The 22488-nt window shown below is 36.8% G+C and overlaps 5 protein-coding genes and 1 long non-coding RNA gene across 8 annotated transcripts; 2 read left to right on the top strand and 4 right to left on the bottom strand.

Annotated features, from left to right (window-relative positions):
* Positions 1-40: 40 nt before the first annotated feature.
* Positions 41-3073, bottom strand: LOC111479064 (rho GTPase-activating protein 5-like). Of its 2 annotated transcripts, XM_023123529.1 has the most exons (6): positions 2387-3006; positions 1395-1515; positions 1178-1297; positions 792-1022; positions 398-668; positions 41-358 (listed from the first exon to the last, which is right to left on the bottom strand). In XM_023123529.1, the coding sequence occupies exons 1-6, from the start codon at positions 2857-2859 to the stop codon at positions 123-125; spliced, it is 1452 nt and encodes a 483-aa protein (XP_022979297.1). In that variant the 5' UTR covers positions 2860-3006; the 3' UTR covers positions 41-122. The 2 variants fall into 2 exon arrangements, with proteins under 2 accessions (XP_022979297.1, XP_022979298.1); XM_023123530.1 differs by having other exon boundaries at positions 41-668; positions 2387-3073.
* Positions 3074-4948: 1875 nt separating this feature from the next.
* LOC111479275 (auxin-responsive protein SAUR32-like) lies at positions 4949-5263 on the bottom strand. The gene has a single exon (XM_023123825.1). It carries the CDS (start codon positions 5261-5263, stop codon positions 4949-4951), a length of 315 nt encoding a protein of 104 aa, XP_022979593.1.
* A 1139-nt stretch (positions 5264-6402) lies between these two features.
* Positions 6403-18284, bottom strand: LOC111479078. Of its 2 annotated transcripts, none has more exons than XR_002717599.1 (4): positions 18068-18284; positions 15059-15117; positions 10503-10649; positions 6403-8144 (listed from the first exon to the last, which is right to left on the bottom strand). It is a non-coding gene; the product is annotated as an uncharacterized LOC111479078 (long non-coding RNA). The 2 variants fall into 2 exon arrangements; XR_002717598.1 differs by having other exon boundaries at positions 10503-10623.
* LOC111479074 (homeobox-leucine zipper protein ATHB-7) lies at positions 15465-16877 on the top strand. The gene is made up of 2 exons (XM_023123543.1): positions 15465-15914; positions 15996-16877. Exons 1-2 carry the CDS (start codon positions 15570-15572, stop codon positions 16344-16346), a joined length of 696 nt encoding a protein of 231 aa, XP_022979311.1. The 5' UTR covers positions 15465-15569; the 3' UTR covers positions 16347-16877.
* Positions 18285-18434: 150 nt separating the features above from the next.
* LOC111479071 (uncharacterized membrane protein At1g16860-like) lies at positions 18435-20210 on the top strand. The gene is made up of 4 exons (XM_023123538.1): positions 18435-18821; positions 19155-19310; positions 19594-19805; positions 19889-20210. Exons 1-4 carry the CDS (start codon positions 18504-18506, stop codon positions 20115-20117), a joined length of 915 nt encoding a protein of 304 aa, XP_022979306.1. The 5' UTR covers positions 18435-18503; the 3' UTR covers positions 20118-20210.
* A 225-nt stretch (positions 20211-20435) lies between these two features.
* Positions 20436-22098, bottom strand: LOC111479076 (cytochrome b5-like). Its single transcript, XM_023123546.1, has 4 exons — positions 22011-22098; positions 21804-21905; positions 21006-21072; positions 20436-20898 (listed from the first exon to the last, which is right to left on the bottom strand). The coding sequence occupies exons 2-4, from the start codon at positions 21888-21890 to the stop codon at positions 20597-20599; spliced, it is 456 nt and encodes a 151-aa protein (XP_022979314.1). The 5' UTR covers positions 21891-21905; positions 22011-22098; the 3' UTR covers positions 20436-20596.
* Between the last annotated feature and the right edge of the window lie 390 nt (positions 22099-22488).

Raw genomic sequence — 22488 nt, 5'->3', positions numbered from 1 at the left:
GGAAGATTTGAAATTAATGAAGTTGGGAAGGGTTATATTATATAATCAAGCACTCGCATCTGTATTGTTTACACAAACCCCACTACAAGCACAAGCAATCCACTCACTTTCTTCCCCATTTCCTAATACTTACAACTCACAACTCCAAAACTTCTACTCTTCTTGCTCGACTTGCTCAGCTGAAACACAGGGTGCCTGCATAGCTTCCTCACCCCTTTTCTCAGACTTTGCCACTCACTTGTTTCATATCCTCCTTCTCTGCACCTGCTGTGTAATCCCCCGACTCCGTATCGAATCGGTGTACTTCTTCCAGAGGCCGAATGGTATTGTTCTTCTTCTTCTTCTTCTTCTTCTTCTTCTTCTTCTTCTTCTTCTTCTTCTTCTTCTTCTTCTTCTTTCTCTTCAAAGCTTTCAAATTTCCCTCCAGAACTGTAGTCAACTCTATCGAAACTTGCGGCGTTCGCAACCGAATTTGGCGGTTGCTTGGTGGATGTGCCACTGGTTGAGTTCGAAGATGTCGTATTGACCTTGGGATCAGGAGTATCCAAGCAAGAGGACGGCTGCTTGCCTTCTGACTCTTCCCTTTCTTGGAGGATCTGAAGAATAAGGGTCTTCAACAAATTCATTACTTGTACAGCATGAATTAGTGCAGTCAAAGGATCAGCCATCTGCACCAAATTCACAGAATTGCTTTTTAGTTCATTAGAGTAGTAGCTGTATTTGTGATATTGCTAGCCTACTAGAAAGAGATTATCATCAACCCCGCCACACGCGCGCGCACACACACACACCTGAGTCATGTTTGGTGCAAAAACCATAGCAATGTTGCGTGCATTCATCTTGTTGTGCGTCTCCTGTTGCACAACATCTGCCATCAAATTGATAGCCCAGTCAAGGATAGCAGATTCCATGGGAGGGAGTAGCTTAACAAGTTGAGTGCAGTCTTCCTCTGTGTTGCAATGCATCACTTGTTCGGGGGTTAGTGTATCAAGCACCCCTGTAGGGAGCTCTCTAAGCCATGCCTGTAGATGACACAAAAACTACCTCTAATAAGATCATAAAAAAAATGATAAAAACAAGAAGCCATGAATATCAATTTGCTTCGCAGATCCAAATTTGGGAGTAAACAACAAAGGAAGGTTGATGATATCAGTTAAAAGCTTAACTATGAAAATACCTTGATCAAGCCTGCTAAACAGTGAACATCGATGCCTCGTGGCACTACGCCACTGTTTAGTTGAGTTCGAACAAACTCTTCCTGACTATTCTCAGCATTTATTCGAAATATTCCTTCTGCCTTCAAAAGTGACAAAAAAAAAAAAAATAGTTAAAAGTTTTGGAATAGTGAAGTCAGCAAAAGCTAGATTATTGTACCAAGGGTGATGGATACACACCTTTAGACCTCCCTCTGAATACAGCCGTTTTTGCATCATAAGAAGGATTGTTGGCACACTATTTCCTCTATCATCGAAAGAACACTGCATTGAGTTCGCAGAAACTCCGAATACGCTAGCACTGGATCACAAGCATGCAATTGAGAATTATGAGTAATTACTTAACATAGAGGGAAGTAAACAGATTTCAAATTGAATTAGCAATGTTTAAGTTGAAATAGGTGTCCTATTTGAATTAGAAGCATCCATCCTTCATGAATTGCTCTTACTCTTGCTCGAAACTCCTTATCAGTGAACCAACATTAACAGCCAATCCACTTTCCCCATATCTCACTACAAGTGTTCAAAATTTTGCATATAAGGTCTCATAATCCAAAGAAAGTTGAATATCATTCCCCTCCTCAGTAAAACCAAGCTCAGAAAGCCAAGGATTCTTTGGATGTCATACATGATAAACATTGAGAGAGAGAAACACAACACATGGACATTCCGTGTCCTGGTTGTAGTGCTGGAACTTATTCAACTAAAAGGTTGTGCAAAGCAAATTCTATGTTTGAGGAAAGGCATTCTAAAGCAACCGGCCCTCTTTGGAATTTTGGAATGCCTTCCAAACATCGCCTGTCGTGGTCCCTCAAAAGTTGCAGCTTCACATCTACCTTTGAGATCGCACGTATTTCAAGAAACCTCGAGAGACAGAGATATGACATATGGTAAAAGTGAAATGCGAAACATGAAACCTAAAATTCAAAGCTTCCAAATGATTTCAATACAAAGAAAAAGAATGGGCAATCCACGAAAATCAATGAAAGTCAGTAAACTATGAGTTCCCCTCTTGGATTTCCCCGTTTTTGCCTTCAATTTGACCAAAGTTTTCAGAACTCCTTCAAACAGCTAAAAGAGTAACTCATTTCCAATTTAACCACAATCCCATTTCCAAAAACAGTAATCCGAATTCTTTGCGGACAAGAAACGAATTTCACAAAAGAGCTCACCTGGCGCTAGGCACTCTGGTTGGCACCTCAGGCTCGAATTCTGAAGGCAAACCCAGAAACCCATTGAACCTATCAAACGTAACATGAGAAACATGCCTCACATTCACCGGCGAGCTAATATCCATGGAACAAACTTCATCCGTTTCCACACTGCAAACCAAGGATTTCCTCAGTGCCGTCACCAAAATGTCGAGTATCGGAAACTGACTCCCATTATTACTATGCGGCGTAGCTCCCTCCTGCTTGTCCTCGTCACTATCAGAGACCGAATTCGTCAAAACCAAGGCATACCCATTTTCATTTACCCCATCTCCATAGTAATCGTCCTCTTCTTCCTCCTCCTCCTCCTCCTCGTCTTCTTCTTCCTCCTCCTCGTCGTCACTATCATAATAAGAGCTCGGCGGTGGAGGAGGCGGCTTAAATTCCGGAACTCTGGCGTGTCCGCACGATTTGGATCGAAATAAGCGAGTCATCTGTGATAGTTGCTTGAAAACAAATTGTGGGTTGTGTTTGGTTTGTTGAGAGAAGAGGGTTTGATTTGGTTGGGGGGGAAGGGGAGGCGGAGAGGAAGAGGATGATGATGGATAGATGGATGAATGAACAAAAAAGATGTAATGGGTGGGGGGGTAGAGGGAGAGAGAAGAGAGGAAAGGGGAATAAAGACAAGTGGTTTGCAAATGAGTGTGGAATTTGTTAAATTTTGTTGGTGTGATTAAGTTTTGGAAGCTTTATCCCTGTTTTTGGTATACATTACAGGGTGGAAATGGACATGGAAATGGAGGGGAAGAAAGATAGAGAGCAGCAGCGTTTGGAAGTGGGACCCTTTTTGGTTCAAATCATTGCCACTTCTCATGTGTCTTTGATTTTTGCCGCTAGACACTCCCCCAAGTGCAAACCTGTTGGCTGTCTCATCAATGCCTTTCTACCGATTACTCCATTTGTATACCCTCCACTTGGATACCCTCTTCTCAAACCCCCTTTAGAATTACTCTAACAAAATTTGAATCTTGTTTCCTATCTTAACGAGATGATTATATATTTCACATCTCTTTAATAAAATTGAAGCTGAATTTCAAGCAAGGTATGAAATTTGAAGCTGAATTTGGGCATGGAAGTTTAGAATAAGAGATTACATTAAGGGGGGAAATGCAGAGTGGATATGAAAGGGGGAGGGGGAATTTGTGTGGTAAAAAGGGGATTTGGATTTATTAGGAAATAATGTGTGTAATTATGAATGGTTAATGAGAGTGACAGGGGCACATGGGGTTGTGGTCCTTTTGGACCCTTCCATTGTTCCCAACGCCAAAGCCCTGATTTTACCCCCGCAACTACCATTACTCATCAATTAATTAACCGAAGCTTTATAATCATTCCACTTAAAGGAACAATATCGTAAGTTTGAAAAAAATGTAATTACGAAAAAGAATTAAGGGTATGATAAAAAGAGAGGGTTGATTAGTTTGTTTTGTAGGAAAGTAACTTTAATTAAAATGTTTAATAAAATGGGAAGTGGGGGTAGAGTAGCAATCAGTAGACACATGACATTAAATATAAAATGATATAGACACGTGAAGCGGGCCAACACAGTTACCTGTCAGTCCTCCGCCACCGCATGATGTTGAACGCACGGTGCCCCTTGTGCGCTCCCTCTCCAAATTCGTAAATTTACCTGCATTTTGGAATTGTAAGTGGATTATATTCTACATTTTATACACACCAATAATGTTCATTTAGGGTCGAGAATCCTGTTCATTTAAAATGGAAAACGAGAGAGAGAGAGAGAGAGAGGACATACACCGGTTGTTGAATTTCAGAGAGATGGCGGAATGGTTGGATGGTTTTATTATGTTCATGCCTTAGCCACAACAACTAAAATCCAAGCTTTATGTATAATTATAATTATTGTGGTTGTTAGGAGTTGGTTGTGGGCTGGGCTTCATACATATAATGGCCCAAATTTTATTTTTCATATTTTCACAAACCAAATCATTTAACGTTCATATCATAACTCAATTGAATTTCGCCACATATTTGAGACTTCTAATGTTTCTCTACATCTGTTGCTACCAGGAACATTGCTTTACAATTCATAACCAGACAATTTTTCGCAGTCGAATTGAAAAATATATATATATATATCACTCTCAATCGAAATCTAGCTACTAGATCAAAATTTCACATTATTTTCCACAAGAAAAAAGTTATGATTCGTTTCGAACCTTTTGAATGAAAATTGAAATGACAAAAAGCAATTTGCAATTTAACAATGCTCAAATTGTTTTAGTAAGGAACAACCGAATCATCTTTTTAATTAACAAAAAGAGGTTTGTTCCATTGGAATCTTGTACCGAGTGTGTGCAGCTTTTCCAAGTTTTATTCAAAAAAAAATAAACAATTTTCTTCCAAAAGGAAAACTATCGCGTGAAATTAAAATGGGATTTAAACAAGCAAATGCAATTTTGATATTGATATATAGATTGGGTTACGATGGATTATACACTGCGATTCCGAAAAAGGATCTTAAAACAACCAAAAATTTACAGTCTGGAATTTATTCGATGATCAGAATGAAACCCGAAAGCAACCGACGTGGTGGTGGTGGTGGTGACGGCGGTGGAATGAATTTTCACGGTCAATCATGCCCTGGACGTGGCGGAACTCCTCGACGTGGCAAGGAATGGCGATGGTCCCCTTCTGATCGAACCCGTACTCCTCCTCCGCCTCTTTGAGAAGTTGCATGAAGCGCGGGTGATTGAAGTACATAACCGGCACCACAAATCTCTGCTGCTCTTCCTCCTTCTGCCCCACTCTGACCGCCAAGCAGCCTTTGGGGACGGCGGCGCCGGAGTGCAGGCGACGTCTGTCTCCACCGGGCATCCCCAGGGCGATAATAAGGTGTGCTAGTTGGTATGGGAAGGGAGAAAGGGAAAGGGGAGTGGGAGAGATGGAAATTCAGAGGGGGAGAGGGCAGGGATGAGAGGGAGAGGCATGGGGAATTAGGAGAGAAAGAGAGGAGGCGGAATTTGGAGAGACATGGGGAATGGCCATGCCTGAGTTGAGTTGTGTGTTAATTACATTACGTTGCATCACAGAGAGAGAAACACAGGGGAATTAGGGTTTGGTTATATAGGAAATTAAGTGGAAGCGGGTGTGGGCGTGTGGGTTCCCCCAAAGGCATCCACTTCTTTCATTTCCTATTTATACCATTTTTCTTTCTTTTTTTGCTTTTTTATTTGAGAAAAAGAAGTAATTAAGACTAATAGATTTTGTTAAGAGACTGTCTGTTGGTGGTAAAAATTAGAAACAAAAGAAAAGAAAAGGCAATAATTAGGAAAAGAACAATAATGGTGCTTCTTGAAAACTATGGATTCCTTGTTTTGTCTCTATTTTACTTTGTTACTGCTATTTGGAATTGCAAATTTGTTGCGATTGCTGCTTAGGGGCTTCTAATAAAATAAAATAATCTTTACTTTAGTAATGGACATAATCTTATCCAAAAACAACAGAGAAGAATAATCATAAGCTTCTGACCATTTTGGGCTAATAATGGGTCAGATGTTGGGCCGGGCCCAATTAATCAGGATAATTGGACCAGCTAAAGGTCCAGTCCAACTCTTGAAATTTATTTATTTTCCTAAATCCAAAGTGTTTTATTACTAAGCACTAATAGTCAAAAGAAATGTACGAGAAAAACAGCCTTTTAAAAAGTTAAAAAAAAAAAACCTTTTTTTTTATTTTTTTTTTTATTGGAGTCACAAATTTCCAAAGACAATTCTACCCCTCCTGAGAGGGTGAGAGGGGGCGGCCTGCAGACTTTTTTTTGTTGGAGAAGGGTACCTACAGCACATAGTCCTACAACTTCAAAATTTGACTTTTTACCTTTTCAATGAACTCTCTCTCTCATCATCTTCAAAACCCAAATAGTACCAAAAACAAAAACAATCCACTTCAAAGTCAACAACTAATGTCTGTCTCTTTCCAGTCATTGAAAACCATAAAATAAAATCCAGCAAAATATATGAACCAAAATGCCGTTTTTCAAATTCAAACTGCTTCCTTCATGTTCATCCATGGATTCCCACCACAAATCAAATCAGTGCCAAAAAAGCATAATTTTATGCTGATTTACCTGCTGGGTCGTCGTTCAAAATTACATGTATCCAATGAAGGCTTCGGAGATTTATATGACATCAAGAGACAAAGCTATGAAAAGCTTCAAACCGTTCATCGTTTGGCAAGTCGAGTCTTTGCTTTCTTTCAGATAAAAAAAACACACATAAACCACGTAACTTTTTAATTTTTGGACCATCGATGTGGCTCGCACTCAACAATGCATGATTTGTGGGTTAATCATTTCATTTTTTTTTTTTTTTAAAGAAAGCAAAGGCTTTATGTATGCGTGTGGGGATCAAACAATGCCATTAAAAGTTAGATACCTAAATAAGAGTCAAAAAGAGGCCTTTACTTCTTTAATCAGACAGCATTTACTTTTTACTCTTCTTTTCAACACTTCACTTTAAAAGAAACAAGTTTGAATCAACAAAATGTTTTTTTCTTCTGTAAGCAATGAAAAGGATAATAATAATCTTGCTTCCTAATGCATTACTTCTTAAAATCCCAAAAGAAACTATAATATAAGAAGCTTAGACTTGAGGAACCTGGATTAAAACTTCAAAGTTAAAACATTTGGACTCTCTTCCTCTCTCTAGCAACCTCTTTATATGGTCAAAACATAGAGCGGCGGAGAACTGGTAAGCACACAAAAATGATGATAAAATGAGTAGCGAATAAGGTCAAGAAATAATAAATTCAAGATTCAGTTATTTCGTCAAATGGGATTCTTTTTTCCCTTGCAAAAATGCAAGAGCTAGCCTCTAATATTTTGCTTGAATGTAATATGTATAAATAACCCTCAAAAGAGAAGTAGAACTTAGCTTATAGCAGTTGGCAGTTAGATGAGAAAATCAATCTAATCTAGTAAAGGATAACACTAAGCGGGAAAGGAGCAAACAAACAGAGATAGAAGCTCAAAACAAACACCAGCTAATAATGTGGAGTTCATGTTGTCAACTTAAAATGTAAGTGTGGGGCGGAAAAAAAGATAAATAATCTTTGCATTTGTACTGTGAAAACCCAAATGGAAGACAAAAATATGGGTTAAAAGATGGACATTTTTTTTAGAAAAAATATAATGTTGGGGCCAAACATCAAGCAGGAGTAGAAGAAGAAGCTGAAAGAAGAGAAATCAGAGAGAGAAAGAGAGGGGGGAAAAAAAAAAGTGAGAAATGGTGAGACAATGTTGGGGAAATTTTAAGAGGAGAGATCTGAGAAAATGGCAGAAAGAGACAGATGGGATACTCAAAGCCATCATGAGGGAAATCTGTGTAATAATTGTAGAGAGAAAGGGTCTAGACTGACAACAAAACACCATCATAGCTCAATTAGAAAAAGATTAAAAAAAAAAAAAGAAAAAAAAAGAAAAGAGGAAGAAGAAGAACAGTCAAATAACTCCATCATTATAGCCATCAGATCTCCACTCAACATAACTAACACAATCTTAACACAATTAATTGCTGAAAGAAAGATCAACACCTGGTGATTTAACAGCGAGAGCATTAAATTATATCAACAACCCACAAAACCAAAATGGGGAATGAACTAAAAAGAAGGGAAAGATTAAACCTTGTTTGATCGGCAAACCAGCAGCATTTGAGAGAGTGGATCAGGAATGGAGACAAGCAATTGGGGGGAATGAAGCCTGGTCCGACGACAATAATGAACCAAATTATAACCGAAAAATAAAATCAAAGAGAAATAAAAATGGATCAAAAGAATTGTCCTCGAGCCAGACAACATTCCCCTCAAAATAAAATAAAAAAACCTCCATTTTTTCTTCAGATCTTCGTACCCTTAAAAAAGCTCTAAAACCCTCGAGCAATAATATTTGGCTCTGGGTTATCTTTTTTTTTTTCCCCCTTATCTCTCTCCCCCTAGAGTTTCGCCCCTCTTCAAGGGGGATGAGAAAGAACGAGTCAGAGAGAGAGAGAGAGAGAGAGAGAGATTTTTTTTTTTGATAATTATGAAAGTGAGAAAGGGTTGTGCGTTTGGAAGGGTTATAAGAAGAGGAAAAAAAGGAGTGAAAAGGCAACGCTGTAAAAGACAAAAACATGGGGGTGGACTTAGACCCACCACCTGGGCCTCACTTTTCACTTCTAGACATGACCACGACCCCATGCACCCTCTCTCTTCCAACCCCGTTTTCAATTTCATATCCAACGGTTCTAAAAGACACATACAGATCTACAATTTGCACTTAACCATCATTAATTAATAATCACCATTTATGCGTAAATCTAACCAAACAGATTGAGAATGGATTTGCAAGAGAGGTCCGATCCCATGTATTTGGAATTGGCATAATATCTCGTGTATCAGTATGGTGCTATGTGTAACACTTAAATGCTTCTACCAACGAGTAATATAAAACTTGGTCAGGCTGAAGTCCTCGGGTCAAGCTGTGGCCGACCTGGACATGCTTGCCCATGCTGCGACTGTGGTCCGGATTCATAAAGATGGGCTTCCAGGGTACTTTAGCCATGGGTAAATTTTTCCAAAAGCAATGACAACCACATTATTGAAAACTTCTGTTTCAAGATTTAGAGATTGATGGGTTGGAATGATCATTGGTGGAGAAGCGAAAGGTGTAAACTTTCGATTAATAGAGACCGTTGGATGGATTGTGGTGATACGGACATGACGAAACGATTGAAATCCAGAGAGAGAGGGGAAAAGGGAAGAGAGAACGGACATACAATTAATGTATTTAGAAAGGGAATCAAAAAGTAAAGGAGGAAGAGAAGTCAGAGGAGTGGTTGAGTTATTGAGCTGCCCGATAATCCAATTCCCATTAAATATTTTTGTCCACTTTTTGTTATCAATCTCATTCAATTTTTGAATTCCCCGTTTGGGTTTTTAATTAAACCCATAAAAAAGGAAATTTTGAAAAAGTTTTTTCTGAATGTGTATGAAAATGAGGGACCCTCGTATGCCGTGTTTAACTTTTTAGACAGTGCGAGGAATTCGAGGAGATGACCGACAAATGGCCCTCACCACCTCAGAAGAGAGAGAGAGAGAGAGAGAGAGAGAGAGACAGACATAAACATGAACATAACCCTAACTCTCTCTCACTCTCTCTTCCTTTCCAACTTTTAAAATGGGTTTGTCTCTCTTACTCTTGCAAATGTTTACTCCGCAGAGAGAGAAAGAGAGAGTGAGAGGAGGTCAAAACGACAGAGGAGGGTCTACACTCGCTTTCCTACCACTGTCTCATCCAAAGTTGCCCAAACTGACACACCCTTCAACCATTTCCCAATTCATCTCTGTATTATACAATACAATTCGATGTCCCTTTCTTTTATTTTTCAACCCAACCCGTGAATCTTAATCTTCTACTTTAACTGAATTATTAAATATGATAAACCCGAGTATAACAACAAAGGAAAAAAGAAAGAAAGAGTGATGATGATGATTGAAAGGCACATTGTTGATGAGATGATGATGAAGGGAAATCTGGGTTTGAATTAAATAATAATCCACCAAAGGCAAACAACACAAGGTCTTCCTCTTCCTCTTCCTCTTCCCCCCCACCTCTTCTTTTTCTTTATGGGTTGACAGAGACAAGCCATGGCCTCCTCAAATCAGATGCCCTTCCATTCTGTCAAACCACTCAAAAGGGAGTTTTGGAATTCAAAACTTCAAAAAAGTCTTGAATTTTTATCTTTCCCTTATCACGTGGGTCGGTTTTATTTCCTTTGAAAAAAAATCTTTCGGGAATTATATTTGTGTTTTGAATCATAATTACCTCCTTTTTCTTTCCCCTCTCTCATGATCGTTTACACACATACCTAAATATGCATTTTTTTTTTCACACGATAAAATATCCTTAACTTATCTCACTGTGTTAGTGTTAGTCAAAACCTTCAATAGTCCTTCCAGAAAAGAATATAACAAAATTCTTTCTTCAAATTCACAACAATGATCATGGAGATAAGTTGTTATTCATCAATAGGAATATATATTTATTTAAAATTGGGGAGTGATTGGTTTGGGAGCGTACCAGGGTGTAGTTGTAGGTTTGAGAGTGGAATCACACCACGTGATCTCTGCAAAATGAATCAGCAGCACACACATACAAGGCTGGGTCATAGGCTTTCACCATTTCTGTTGAGTAGATTTTTCTGAAAAAGCCATGGCCTCCCAAAAACTACCAATCATTTCATGTGAATTTTCATTAGCAGGCTACAAATATCCTAATTCATGCCTCATTTACGCACATTTAAATTTGGAAATTAACATTGTTTAACTTTGGTGATATTTAAATAAAACCTCAGATTTTCTAACTATTCCATTTCCAGTATCAATGACTCTCTCACTACCCACCCAAACAAAGCCCTTTTTGTTCACAGCCCAAAGGACAAAGGGGGAACCAGTTCAATTTGAAAATATTGATCCATCAAACAAGTCCAAAAAAAAAAAAAAAAAAGAAAAGAAAAAAAAGGAAGGTTATTCAATTTAAAATGGTAATCAGATGAGTTCATGCTAAACTAATTATTGGCCATCTAATAATCCAAAATAACTAGTAAATTGAAATTCAGCTAACAAAAAAAAATCCGTAACATTTCTTTATTTATTCCAGATATATATATATATATATCTTCCTCTTCCAAAAATAAAATTTTAATAGAAATATGTTTGAATAAGTGTATCAAAAGACCAATTGGATACCCTAACAAATATAAGTGCCTATAAAACAAAAACATGAATTAAATAAATTTAAAAATTTAATAAGGCTTGTACGAGGTTTATAAAGTATGTTGTAGACTAGTTTATCACGAGTGTCTTATTTGGGCCAAAATAATTGCGAGTCATTTACTTATCTAATAGAAGATTGCTCACTTTTGAGTACAAGTTTAGTTTTTATGAGTTTGGTTTTGATTTGGGTCTTCCACTAATCTAATCAACATATGGGGTGATTGGTAAAGAAATTCGAACCTTTGCTTAAGGACACGTGTTTGAACTAAATTAGCTAGGCTTCGTTTGATTTCTTCAGGAGTTTGAGCTATAAGAAGGTCCATGCACTAATTTGTTTGAAACAACTCAACCCCATCTCAAAACTCTATACAATTTTCTGGACTTTCACAACTTCTCATAACAAACGTCCTTTCTTAAACCATATCGACCACCTCTTTACCAAACAATATATAAATCTTTATACCGCTTTGCCATCAACACATTTTCCAAAATAAAAAGTTGTTGGAGAGAGGTGCAGAATGCTAAAAAGAGCATATGAAGATAAGAGGAAGGAGCAAACAACCAAACAACAAAAATGACAGGGAAATGGAGATGAACTGAATGGTTGTCAAGTACGGATGGGTAACATTATTACTCTCTACCGATTAATCCTAGACAGACGGGTAGAAAACCAAAAGAGATGTAAGCCCAAAAATGACAATGCCTCCCTCTTTACGCCATGAAGCTTAATCCAATCCTCTGGGGGTATTGTAGATGAAGTGAGGGGAGGGGTTTTGAAGTGGCAGTTTTTTATTGCATGTCGTCTCCAGCACACAAATTTGACTTCGTTTGGGATAACATTGGTTTTGCCACTCTGAAGTTTCAGATTGGTTGTGTTCAGAAATCTTACCCCCAAAGCAAAAACAGGATAAGTGATCCGAATTTATCACAACTCAAACCCAAACCGCCTAATACGGATAAAAACAGGCGTCACTCTCTGTCTCTCTCTCAGGAGAGGACAATTGGAGGGTGGAATATTGAAGAGAAGAGGAGGCACGGCCTTGTGAAAATGAAAGCCAGGGAACTGTACGATTACACACTATTACCTCAACTAATGACATCAAGCCCTATTCCTCATTCATTATCAACAACCCACCTGGCCAAGCTCTTTAACAAGGCATGAGAAAGAATTTGATGTTCTTTATACTATTTGGATTTTTGTGCTGCACAGGAGGTTGAAGTTTTGTTTAACTAAGTTTGGTCAACATAATCCAAGACAAGCTAAGATTTCTTGGAATCTATATGGGGCAAAAGATGTGTGAAGAGTAAGAATTTTAGAGCCACAAACACCCCGACAGTATCCAGTAGGTTTAAGTTCATACATCCTACTTCTTGTAATTACAAGATGCTAAAAATAAAAAACAAAAAATAAAATGCATCAGATTCTAGTAGGAATGATGTCAATATCTTGTTTGATAAAAAAGTTTACTAAACTATATGATATATACTGAACTATGTCACAACTTTCCCAATAAATTAAAAACAAGCTACATCAACTAGTGGTTTTCATAGTGTGGAAAATAAAATAATTAAATTGCTTTTCTATATACACAGTTTTCAACCGTAGTAGTTCAGGGAAAAGGAATGGTTTATCCATTGAAACCAACTTATGCAAAAGGTAGTCATGGGGCATAAATTAATTATTAGTTTAATTTTGAAATGCCTACATTTTAACATTGCTTTTCTATTAGATATCACTAGTTTCATACTAAACATAAAATATATTTTTTTTTTAAATTTTCAATTAAACCTTTCAAATGGAAATAATTCAAAAAGAGTAAAAATGGCAATAATTATTCAAATTTAAAGTAAAAGTAATAAATTTATCAAAACTGAAACGTAATTTGGTAACATTGAAACTCATAAAAATTTAAACAAAAATCTTTTCAAATCCCAACTCCAAAACCTCGTAGTACAGTAAAGGGAAACAAAATTTCAAAACGTTGTTTTAACCAAAATAAGAATAATAAAATTAATATAAGAAAAATATCTGCGACGTTTCTTTCAAAAAGCTACGGTTGAAATCACTCCACGTGGCGACCACGCAGAAGTTGCTTAAGGAAAGGAGAAAAAAAAAAGAGAGAAACCAGCACTCGAGTAATTTGTTGCCTTACAAGACTCGGAAGCTGATAAAGCAAGACCCTGAAACGTGTCGAGTATTTAGACAAGTGACTCAGCCATTATCCACTCACAGTACGCCACGTCACCGGACACAAAATGATGAAAGACGTGTCGAGACGCTAAGCTTGACTTTGGTGCATATGGCGACATCCCATTGGCTGTCGTGTGACAGGTAAGGGGTACTTGTCCTTGGGCAACTTATCTTATTGGTTGCTAATTTTTTATTTGCAAAAAATAAAAAAATAAAAAAATTTTAAAAAAAGGGTTTTTGAATTTTAAGGAAATAAAGAAAGCTAAAGTGGGGTCCCATGCTACGGTGACTCAACCTAATCCCCACAATATTCTTGGTTTATTTTTCAAATAAACTACAAAACTCCAGAACAGATTTTTAAATTATTAAAATTTTCTAAATAAAAAGTATGTCAAAACATTAATATTAAAATATGAGTGTGATGGAAGGGACATGATTCATGTATTTGGTATTAACTATTATGCAGATATGGACCAGACTTAAATCAATAAGATTGACAAAAATTATTGATATACTAATATATTTAATAATTTAGTATTAATCATAAAATACTTATTTTATCATTTTGAAATCACAAGAAATCTTTGTTCATTTATTACTCTTAAGTGTTTTGATTTTTTTATTTCCTAAAACTGGTAATTTTTTTAAACGGTTTCTTTTTTATTTTTCGTTCTCAAATTTAGAGGGATCAAGTTCACTATATAGAATCAATTCCTGTTTTTTTTTTTTTAAATGTATGGGAAGATTTTTTTAAAAAGAAAATTAAATAGTTAATTTTTAGTATTTCACCGAAAAATTCTCATTTAAAGAGAAACTTCTTGAGCCTCCTAATATAATAATAAAAAAACAATAGTAATAATAATAATAATTAACCTATCAAATTATCTAATTGTCAATTTTTGTCGACCAAATATTCAATTATATGGTTCAAACATATCAAATTAATCAAGTTGTTAAATAATAAAACTGCCAATTTAAATATTATGTTTGTTTAATAATAATAATATTTTAAAAAAATGGGATAACCGGGTGTGGCAGAGTCCTAGTTTGGTTCACAATTTTTTTTTTCTGTCCAACATCCTAATTATTTCCCCCTCAATTTAATATAAAATGTCAATTGTCACTGTGAATTTCAATTTGGTCGACTTAAATAAATGTAGCAATGACTACCTTTGTTAAATTTCTTATAGCTTTTCACAACAATTTTTTTTTAAACAAAAGAAGTAGGAATATCACAAATTGTAAAACTGTTATTAAAAATAAAAAATAAAAACATAAAAAACAAGCCTTACCACCATATCAAGTATGTTTAATGCTTAAAATTTATCATCAATTTTTTACTATATATATATGTTTTTATAATATGGAGTATGGATAATTGAGTAATTTTGTTACTAATTCAATACAATATACACTCTTTAGGTCTGTCATCTCTAAAATTACACACAAAATATTTTGTTCCAGTAAATTACACTAATTTCAAGATTTCTAGGAGTCAAAAAAAAGTTTTTAAAATTTTAAATACAAAAACTAAATTACTTATCAAATGAACTTTCCTTTTTTTAAAAAAACAAAAAATTAAAACCTAAACTAAAAGAAAAACTAATTAGGTATTAAAGGGGCTCTAAATGAACCCGTAAAACAAGATTAAGCTATGAAGTATCAAGTACCTCATCATTTTCCCCATGCCTCAAGCGGTCTCAATGTCTGGTCTACGCCATGGCTTCAACTGTATAGTCAAATAACGTAAAAAGATTGGTAAATACTTTTAATTAAAAACTATGCACAATATATTCTGAAACAAATTAGAAAAACAAAATACTTGTAATATACATCTAATTACATTCTCAAGGCTACTCGGATCCTATTACAAAAAAGAAAAACAAATCATAAAATACGATACTTTTTCTTTTTTCCTGAATACACAAAAAAAAGTAAAAAAAAAAATCCGAGGAAGTAAAGCAAATGCCAATGGAATTATCCGAAACAGAGGAGAAAATAATAACCTTCCCCAGCCAAGAAAGAAATTCTCTCTTTCTATCAAGGACCCCACCAGACTTGGATATAAATGATGCATAAAATAAGTGAGCAAATATATTAGAGATATTGCAAATCATTCACTCTCCTAACACCTGGTTTTGGAATAAAGCCTTGTGGTGTCCAAATTGAATCTTAAGCAGCATGCTAAATGATGATGATGCCGAATATTCTCCTCCAGAATCCATGGCAGAGGCTTTTGGCATGAGAAAAAAAGGCATGAACAGAAGAAGGTTCAGTGAAGAGCAGATCAAATCATTGGAGTCAATTTTCGAGTCTGAGTCAAGGCTTGAGCCCAGAAAGAAGTTGCAGCTAGCGGGAGAGCTGGGGTTGCATCCACGCCAGGTTGCAATATGGTTTCAAAACAAGAGAGCTAGATGGAAGTCAAAGCAGCTTGAACAAGACTACAGCGTTTTACGAGCTAATTACAACACTCTAGTTTCCCGGTTTGAAGCTCTTAAGAAGGAAAAGCAAGCTTTGGCTATACAGGTATTTGTTCTTTGTTTCTATAGGAAAACACCGTCCGTTTCTAGTTTTTGCTAATCATTGTTATTTCTTTACTTTGGCCAGTTGCAGAAGCTAAATGATCTCGTGCAGAGGTCCATGGAGGAAACTGAGAGCTGCAGGGGAGGTCTCTCCTTAGAAACTATTGATGGCAAGTCTGAGAATGGCCACAGAACAAAGTATGAGTCTGAAGTAAAACCTTGTGTGTCAGCTGAGGAGAAATCAGAACATGAACTAGAGGTTCTTTCCAACTATGGTAGTGGCACAAAGGAAGCCTATCTTGGATTAGAAGAGCCCCAGTTCAGGGAACCTGCTCAGGGCTCCTTGATATCAACACCAAATTGGAGCAATTTAGAGTCTGAAGGGCTTTTCAGTCAGTCCAATACCAATGGCCAGTGGTGGGACTTCTGGTCGTGAAAAGTAGAAACACAAAAAAAAAAAAAAAAAAAAACCATAAAGGATTTGTAAACAAATAAAATTCCAATCTTTTTTTTTTAAATAGAGCATCCTAGCAATGATTTCGGCTCAAAGGATGAGGAACAGTTCAGAGCATAACGTCTTCTATCAAGGATAGCAATGATTGTAATGTGGTTGTTTCAAGCACTGATGCTCCAAAATTCACCATAACTTCAGATGGAAGTCAGAAAATGTTCTTTGTATAACCAAAAAATTCGGTGAGCAACGCTAGGAAATACCACCGGCAAAGAGTGCTGCCTTGGAAAACTGAAACAATATGCTCATATGCAGACAGGGGTGCAGTCTGGAGTGCTTGCAGTGTGTGAGAGTTCCTTTCTTCTTCTGTTTTCTTTTCTTTTTTCTCTTCCCTTTTCGTTGTTGGTTGGTTGGGGATAGGGATGGGGGGTGACTATGCAACTCTATCTTCATATGCTCAGTTATGAACTAGAAGTGGTGCTCACTTTACACAAAGATTCTCAGGTTTGTGGTGCTTCTTTGGTATTAGTGTCATCTCACGAAAGATTTAACCCAGCACATAAGAAAACCAAAGGAATAATGTCAGTAAACTCTAGGATTTTAATGGTCGAATTTGATATCATGGAGATTATTCCTATGCTGAAAATAGCTAGAAGATGTCCATCTTTTTCATCGTAGGTTCTTCAGAAGATCTTTTAATCATGTAAGATATGCTAAACATCATCTAAAACGTAACCAGTAATAGCAAGTCAATGTAACTTCATATTCGGCCACCTAAAAACTAAAAGGCTTAGATAAACTAACCCTCAAAAAATCCTAGTCGGAGAAGGCTTGAGAATGCTAATCAGCGAATGGTTGATATAAAACTTTACATCATGAATTTGAAGTCTTGTTTTCTATCAACAAAATGAAAAAATGAGCCCTGTACTTCATCATTTTGCTAGTACACACTTCATCCAATTTCTGAATCCTGTTCTAGCCCTCAAATTTATTGACCAGTCCCACTTCATCCTTCCATCTACATCAACTATTATTTATGAGCAGACACGATTTATCCACTGGCAACATTTTTCTTCGATTAAAAGCACATTCGTCCCCTTTCTTCAATTTCAACTAGCTAAGTTCATGTTAACTACAGAAAAGAAGGGAAGTTTTACAGAATTACTTGATAAGAACATAATAACTCTTGTTCTTGAAAGCCAATGGCAGAAGTAAGATTTTGAAACAAAATTTTTATGACCTTGAAAATTAAGTTTCATTTTCTTTTTAATAACATTAACCGAGTGGAAAAGAACTCGCGCTTGAAAACAAGTGGTCTCCCCCCTTAACATTAAGTGCTCTGCTCACCGCCTGTACTAGATCAAACTTTTATGAACGCTCAGTGCTCACAATAATTTCTAGGGTTCACGGAGAAACTCAATGAAGGCAGCATTTATCGCAATAGCGAGTTCAATTCTAGGACGAATTAAATGCCAGTTTCACGGCCTAGATTCGAGTCTCCAAATTCTATATGTCGAATCCCAACCTACATCGTTATTTGTTTACTTAAATCATACTCTATCTTGCTAAGTTTCAAAGAAAATGCAAAGTAAAACCAACGCAATAACAACAGGTAAGCATAACTTAATCGGTATTCCTTAAAGAAATTTCATGATAATAAAACTTGAACTGAATTTGAAAATGTCGGAAGAGGAGGAGGATCAAACCTTTGGCATTGGGAGCTTCTGTTCTTTGGATCTTAGAAACATGAGGCCGAAGCTCCACGATTTCCCGCTGGAATTGGCAATTTAAACGCGCGGTTCTGAACCTAACGCAGACGATCATTGCCAGATTCCAAATCGACAATTAAAAAAAATCAGAAATACTCAATTATTTGGCGGTACTTATTTTACTTTTTAAAATGAATTTCGAGAGATTGTAAAGTTTTTCCATATTTTCATAGACAATTATGTAAGTTGCCTCTAAGACCAAAAAGGTAATTTAATGAAATAAAGAAATAGAGAAATAGTTAATTTAAATAAAAAAAAAAATGAAAAAGAGAAAAAGAAAAAACAATGAAGCCGTTTGACTATGGTACCAATTAACCGCACTGCCCCTCGCTTCGGCTGATTCTCTTGCACAGAGACGACAGACGAGCGAGTAATGAGCGACCTCTCCATTGCAGCTTCCACCGTAAAACACCACCATTACACCGCTTGCAACCCCATTCCCTCCGCCGCTCTCTACATTCTCATACCCCTTTTCATTTTGGGATTTTCCGTCTCCATTTTCGTCCTCGCCGTGGTTCACAACGCCTTCTTCTTCGTCTCTATCCTCCTTCTAGCCATCTTTCTCTCTGCTTTCGCCCTCTGGAATAGCCTCTACTTCTCCTCCAAAGCTGCAATGCTCTCATTTCTTCACTCTTTTCCCGACTCCGACCTCACACTTGCCTGCGAAGGTCAACTCGTTAAGATTACAGGGGTATTCCTTCTCTACTTTCTTCGCTCTTTTCAGCTTAATGGGTTATCAGATTTTCGTGAGTAGGTTGTATTTTCTCTTTCCAATAGCCACCGCTTATGGGTGTGATTTGTTTCTGCATTTTTTTGTTTTCCCTTTCGGCAATTCGTATGAGAGGTTCTGAAAATGTTTCCGTTGAGTTGATAATTGTAAAATGTTTGCTTGTGACATTAACATTTTGGAAACTCAAACCATTTAAATAGTTGATGTTAGCTGTTTGGGGTTTCATTTATTGTTGTTCTTAAGTACCCTGCAGATGAATTGGAGGATTAATGTTGTTTGCTGTTTCATATTCAGTTTGCTTCGTGCGGGAGTGTCTCTCTTGAATCATCCTATGAAAAGGCTAGTGGGTGTATATATGCTTCTACTTCTCTATATGAATATAGAGGAATGTCTCTGGTTTTTCAAAAGGTCACCCAACCTTACTGTGGTTGGAAGTTAGCATACAGTGAGGTATGCAAATTCCACTCCCAACAAACGTTTCGTTTCTTTGCTTCTATTGCTTTCTTGCAACAATGTCACTTTATGTTGTTTGGAAGCTACTGCATGAAGTGAAATAACTGTCATTTAGCTCCATTTTTTCTTTATGGTTCAAATGTCTCCAGTTGTATTCATTATCTTGACATCCTTATCTGCTCATTTTGGGATTTTTATTTGTCCTTGATATCAGTTTTTGTTATGATGGGTATGCGTTTAAGATTATTAATACCGCAGTGCTGGTATTTCTACCTAGCAGAGGTTCTCCACGGATTTCTACATAACTGATAGAAAAAGTGGCATTAGAGCTATGGTTCAGGCTGGCCCAGGTAGTAAACTGGTTCCTCTTATTATTGAGAGCAAGCTTGTTAATACTACCAGACACCGTAAGATTCTGTCTTCTTCCTTGAGAAAATGGCTGAGAGACCGAAACCTTTCTACCGAAGCTCGAGTGCTTCGACTTGAAGAGGGGTAACCGCTTGTCGTGATAGCACCTGTTTGTTTGACTATGTTTGGCCGTAATTTCAGTAGCTAATTCCATGTGATTTTAGCAGATATGTTCAGGAAGGGAGCTTGGTGTCTGTAATGGGAATGTTGCATAAGAGTAACGGTCATTTAACAGTAGTTCAACCTCCAGATGCAATCTCTACCGGATGTTCATGGCGGAAACTTCTTCTTCCCATTGATATTGATGGACTAGTCCTTGGGGTCTCACCACAGACGTCTGGCCCTTCGCTCGTTCGGGGATCGTTATGTCAGCAAGAACAGTTGGCCGATATATGAGACTTGAACTTCAAGTATGTTGTAGATGGAAATTTTAATCTTCTTAACCTTTTGCTTATCATTAGTAATTTTGATCTTCTTTCAGTTCATCTATCTCTGCGCCCTTCGTTTCCAGAGCTACATTTGTTGGTGTCCGTAGGTTTCAGCCTTCACTGCTTTAATCAGCTAAAACTATAGATCTTATGTTTAGAACTTCTCTGACCAATATATCAGGAGTTAAAACGAGAAATAAGTATTTTAGAAATAATCATGATTATTTATTTACAAAGTTGAATATTGTAGAACAAAAGACAGAAAACAGGATAAGAAATGAAGAAGAGGCAAATGAAAATTCCCTTCTCAGATATTACCAAGAAGGCTGTGGCCGAGAAACCTAGATAGATAACAAAGAATGTCTTCGACAGAACATGATAGAATTTCTACTACACAGCTCTGGCTTATTGCAAAACTCAAGGCATCTATGGTTGGACAAATTTCGCTTACTGTTTCTTGCCATAGTATTGCATATAAAATGCAATACCCAAAATCAGCAGGGGAATCAGAACTTGAAATACTTTTATCAAAGATCCTGGAGATTCAGCTGATGACGTTGTTGTTGGTGCTGCTGCTGTTGGTTTTGCTGCTGCTGTTGTCGCTGTCCCCGATTGGGGTGCTGGTGGTCGATTGGCAACTGCCTTTGGAAGGGTAGCCATGTCCAGATTACCAACATAATATTCTTCCATTTGCTCTGACGCAGTTAAACTGTGACCCACTTCTTCAAAATCATCAGTGGCATCTCTTTCTGCACACATTCAAGATTGTTTCTCCAATCATTCATAACGTGGTGTGATCATATTCTTCCATTTGCTCTGACGCAGTTACACATTCAAGTTATCAAGTTCGACTTACCAGTAGCTAACAGCAAGACTTCATCACCTCCAGGATGCTCTTCTAGAAGGGAGGTGACATCATACACCTAACATGGATCACAAAAACTACTTTGGGGAAAGGCAACGAAACACAACAACGATAGAAAGGAAGAGGATAGAAAAAATACAAATCTTATCACCCAAATTGAAAGCGTCTTATTTTAGGTATATCTAGGAGAAGAATACTGAGATAACTGATAGTACACATAATCTGTTGTTACCAGGACTAAGATTTTGCACGGTTTTGTGGTTGAATTAGTGAATTTCACGAGCATGGTTGTTTAAATTGCAAATTTCGAGCAAATGGAATGTTTGAGGCCAAATCGGTGTTTTAAGGGAGAGAAAATGTGATTAAGTGAGGACATCAAATCTCCTTCCTATGTTGTTAAACTTAAAAGAACTGTGAGGCCTAAAATTCTTCTTTGATGAAAGTTGGAGCTTAGATTCATTGCAAACTACAATACCAGAGTTTTTCCTCTTGAACAAGTGCTTGGTAAATGAATTCCACGAAATACGTCTCACACATGCATAGGATTTATGTTTTAATCCTCAACAACTGATTTCACATCAGAAGAAAAGATGAAGAACAAGTTCCTGTCGTTTCTCGGGTAATGAGTTCAAAGATTGTTAGGAGAAAGATCAAGAAACAAATAGGCCTAATCTCCCATCCACCTATCGGATCGCAATTAAGTGTACTGTTCCATTGGCAAATACGATTTGAGTTCTGAACAAACAATTTCACAAAATGAAGATCAGAAGAGAGATTGTTAAATCAGACCTTTCCAGAGATTATAACCCAACAATCCTGCTGGTGATTGTGTTTAGCCACTTCGTCGAAGACGAAAACCTTAGGATCCGAAGCCATTTCCTAAACAATCAACTGAAAATAAAAATCAAGCTCAATCCACAATGAAGCAGTCGATTAAATTAGAGAATCAGAGGAATCAAACACGGAAGAACCGAGGAAGAATGTGGGGTTACTTACAGAATGAACGTTGAAGGAAATTGGAGAAACAGCCCAAATCAGCACGATTTCTTCTCCATTGACTACCACTACCAGCCATTTCTTGCGACTTTTATCTGGCCGGTTTCGCTGGCTAAATGACACCCCGCGAATGGATTTGTTTTCTTGCAACAATTTCAATTCAGTCCTTGTTTTCATATATTTTTACCAAGTTCACCCCAAAATTTTCGTTAATTTCGGAGCCCACGTCGTGCATGATTAGAACGTGTATCTGCATTATTCTGATTAGGACACGCGTATTTTTTTTTTTTCTTCTTTTAAAATTTCAAATCAATCTTTTATATTTAAATTCTTGTCAATATACTCCCATTATTAGTAAAAATTAAAATTCATTCATGGTAAAATTACCTCACACAATATATTATTTATTAGTTTACAAAAAAAAAAAAAAAAAAAAAAAAAAAAAAAAAAAAAAAAAAAAAAAAAAAAAAAAAAAAAA

Source organism: Cucurbita maxima, unplaced genomic scaffold (assembly GCF_002738345.1).
Source record: "Cucurbita maxima cultivar Rimu unplaced genomic scaffold, Cmax_1.0 Cma_Scf00005, whole genome shotgun sequence".
NCBI classification, from domain to species: Eukaryota; Viridiplantae; Streptophyta; class Magnoliopsida; order Cucurbitales; family Cucurbitaceae; genus Cucurbita; species Cucurbita maxima.
Note: the sequence above shows the minus strand (reverse complement) of the source record. Positions and strands in the feature narration are given on the sequence as shown.

Excerpts from the sequence above, each read along its gene's own strand:
- LOC111479064 (XM_023123530.1), bottom strand. The coding sequence starts at position 2,859 with ATGACTCGCTTATTTCGATCCAAATCGTGCGGACACGCCAGAGTTCCG. Across the intron at positions 1,516-2,386 it reads ACCAGAGTGCCTAGCGCCAG|TGCTAGCGTATTCGGAGTTT; the intron begins GTGAGCTCTTTT and ends CTTGTGATCCAG. Across the intron at positions 1,298-1,394 it reads ATTCAGAGGGAGGTCTAAAG|GCAGAAGGAATATTTCGAAT; the intron begins GTGTGTATCCAT and ends TCACTTTTGAAG.
- LOC111479275 (XM_023123825.1), bottom strand. The coding sequence starts at position 5,263 with ATGCCCGGTGGAGACAGACGTCGCCTGCACTCCGGCGCCGCCGTCCCC.
- LOC111479074 (XM_023123543.1), top strand. The coding sequence starts at position 15,570 with ATGCTAAATGATGATGATGCCGAATATTCTCCTCCAGAATCCATGGCA. Across the intron at positions 15,915-15,995 it reads AGCAAGCTTTGGCTATACAG|TTGCAGAAGCTAAATGATCT; the intron begins GTATTTGTTCTT and ends TACTTTGGCCAG.
- LOC111479071 (XM_023123538.1), top strand. The coding sequence starts at position 18,504 with ATGAGCGACCTCTCCATTGCAGCTTCCACCGTAAAACACCACCATTAC. Across the intron at positions 18,822-19,154 it reads AACTCGTTAAGATTACAGGG|TTTGCTTCGTGCGGGAGTGT; the intron begins GTATTCCTTCTC and ends TTTCATATTCAG. Across the intron at positions 19,311-19,593 it reads GGAAGTTAGCATACAGTGAG|AGGTTCTCCACGGATTTCTA; the intron begins GTATGCAAATTC and ends TCTACCTAGCAG.
- LOC111479076 (XM_023123546.1), bottom strand. The coding sequence starts at position 21,890 with ATGGCTTCGGATCCTAAGGTTTTCGTCTTCGACGAAGTGGCTAAACAC. Across the intron at positions 21,073-21,803 it reads GGGTTATAATCTCTGGAAAG|GTGTATGATGTCACCTCCCT; the intron begins GTCTGATTTAAC and ends GATCCATGTTAG. Across the intron at positions 20,899-21,005 it reads AGTCTTGCTGTTAGCTACTG|AAAGAGATGCCACTGATGAT; the intron begins GTAAGTCGAACT and ends GAATGTGTGCAG.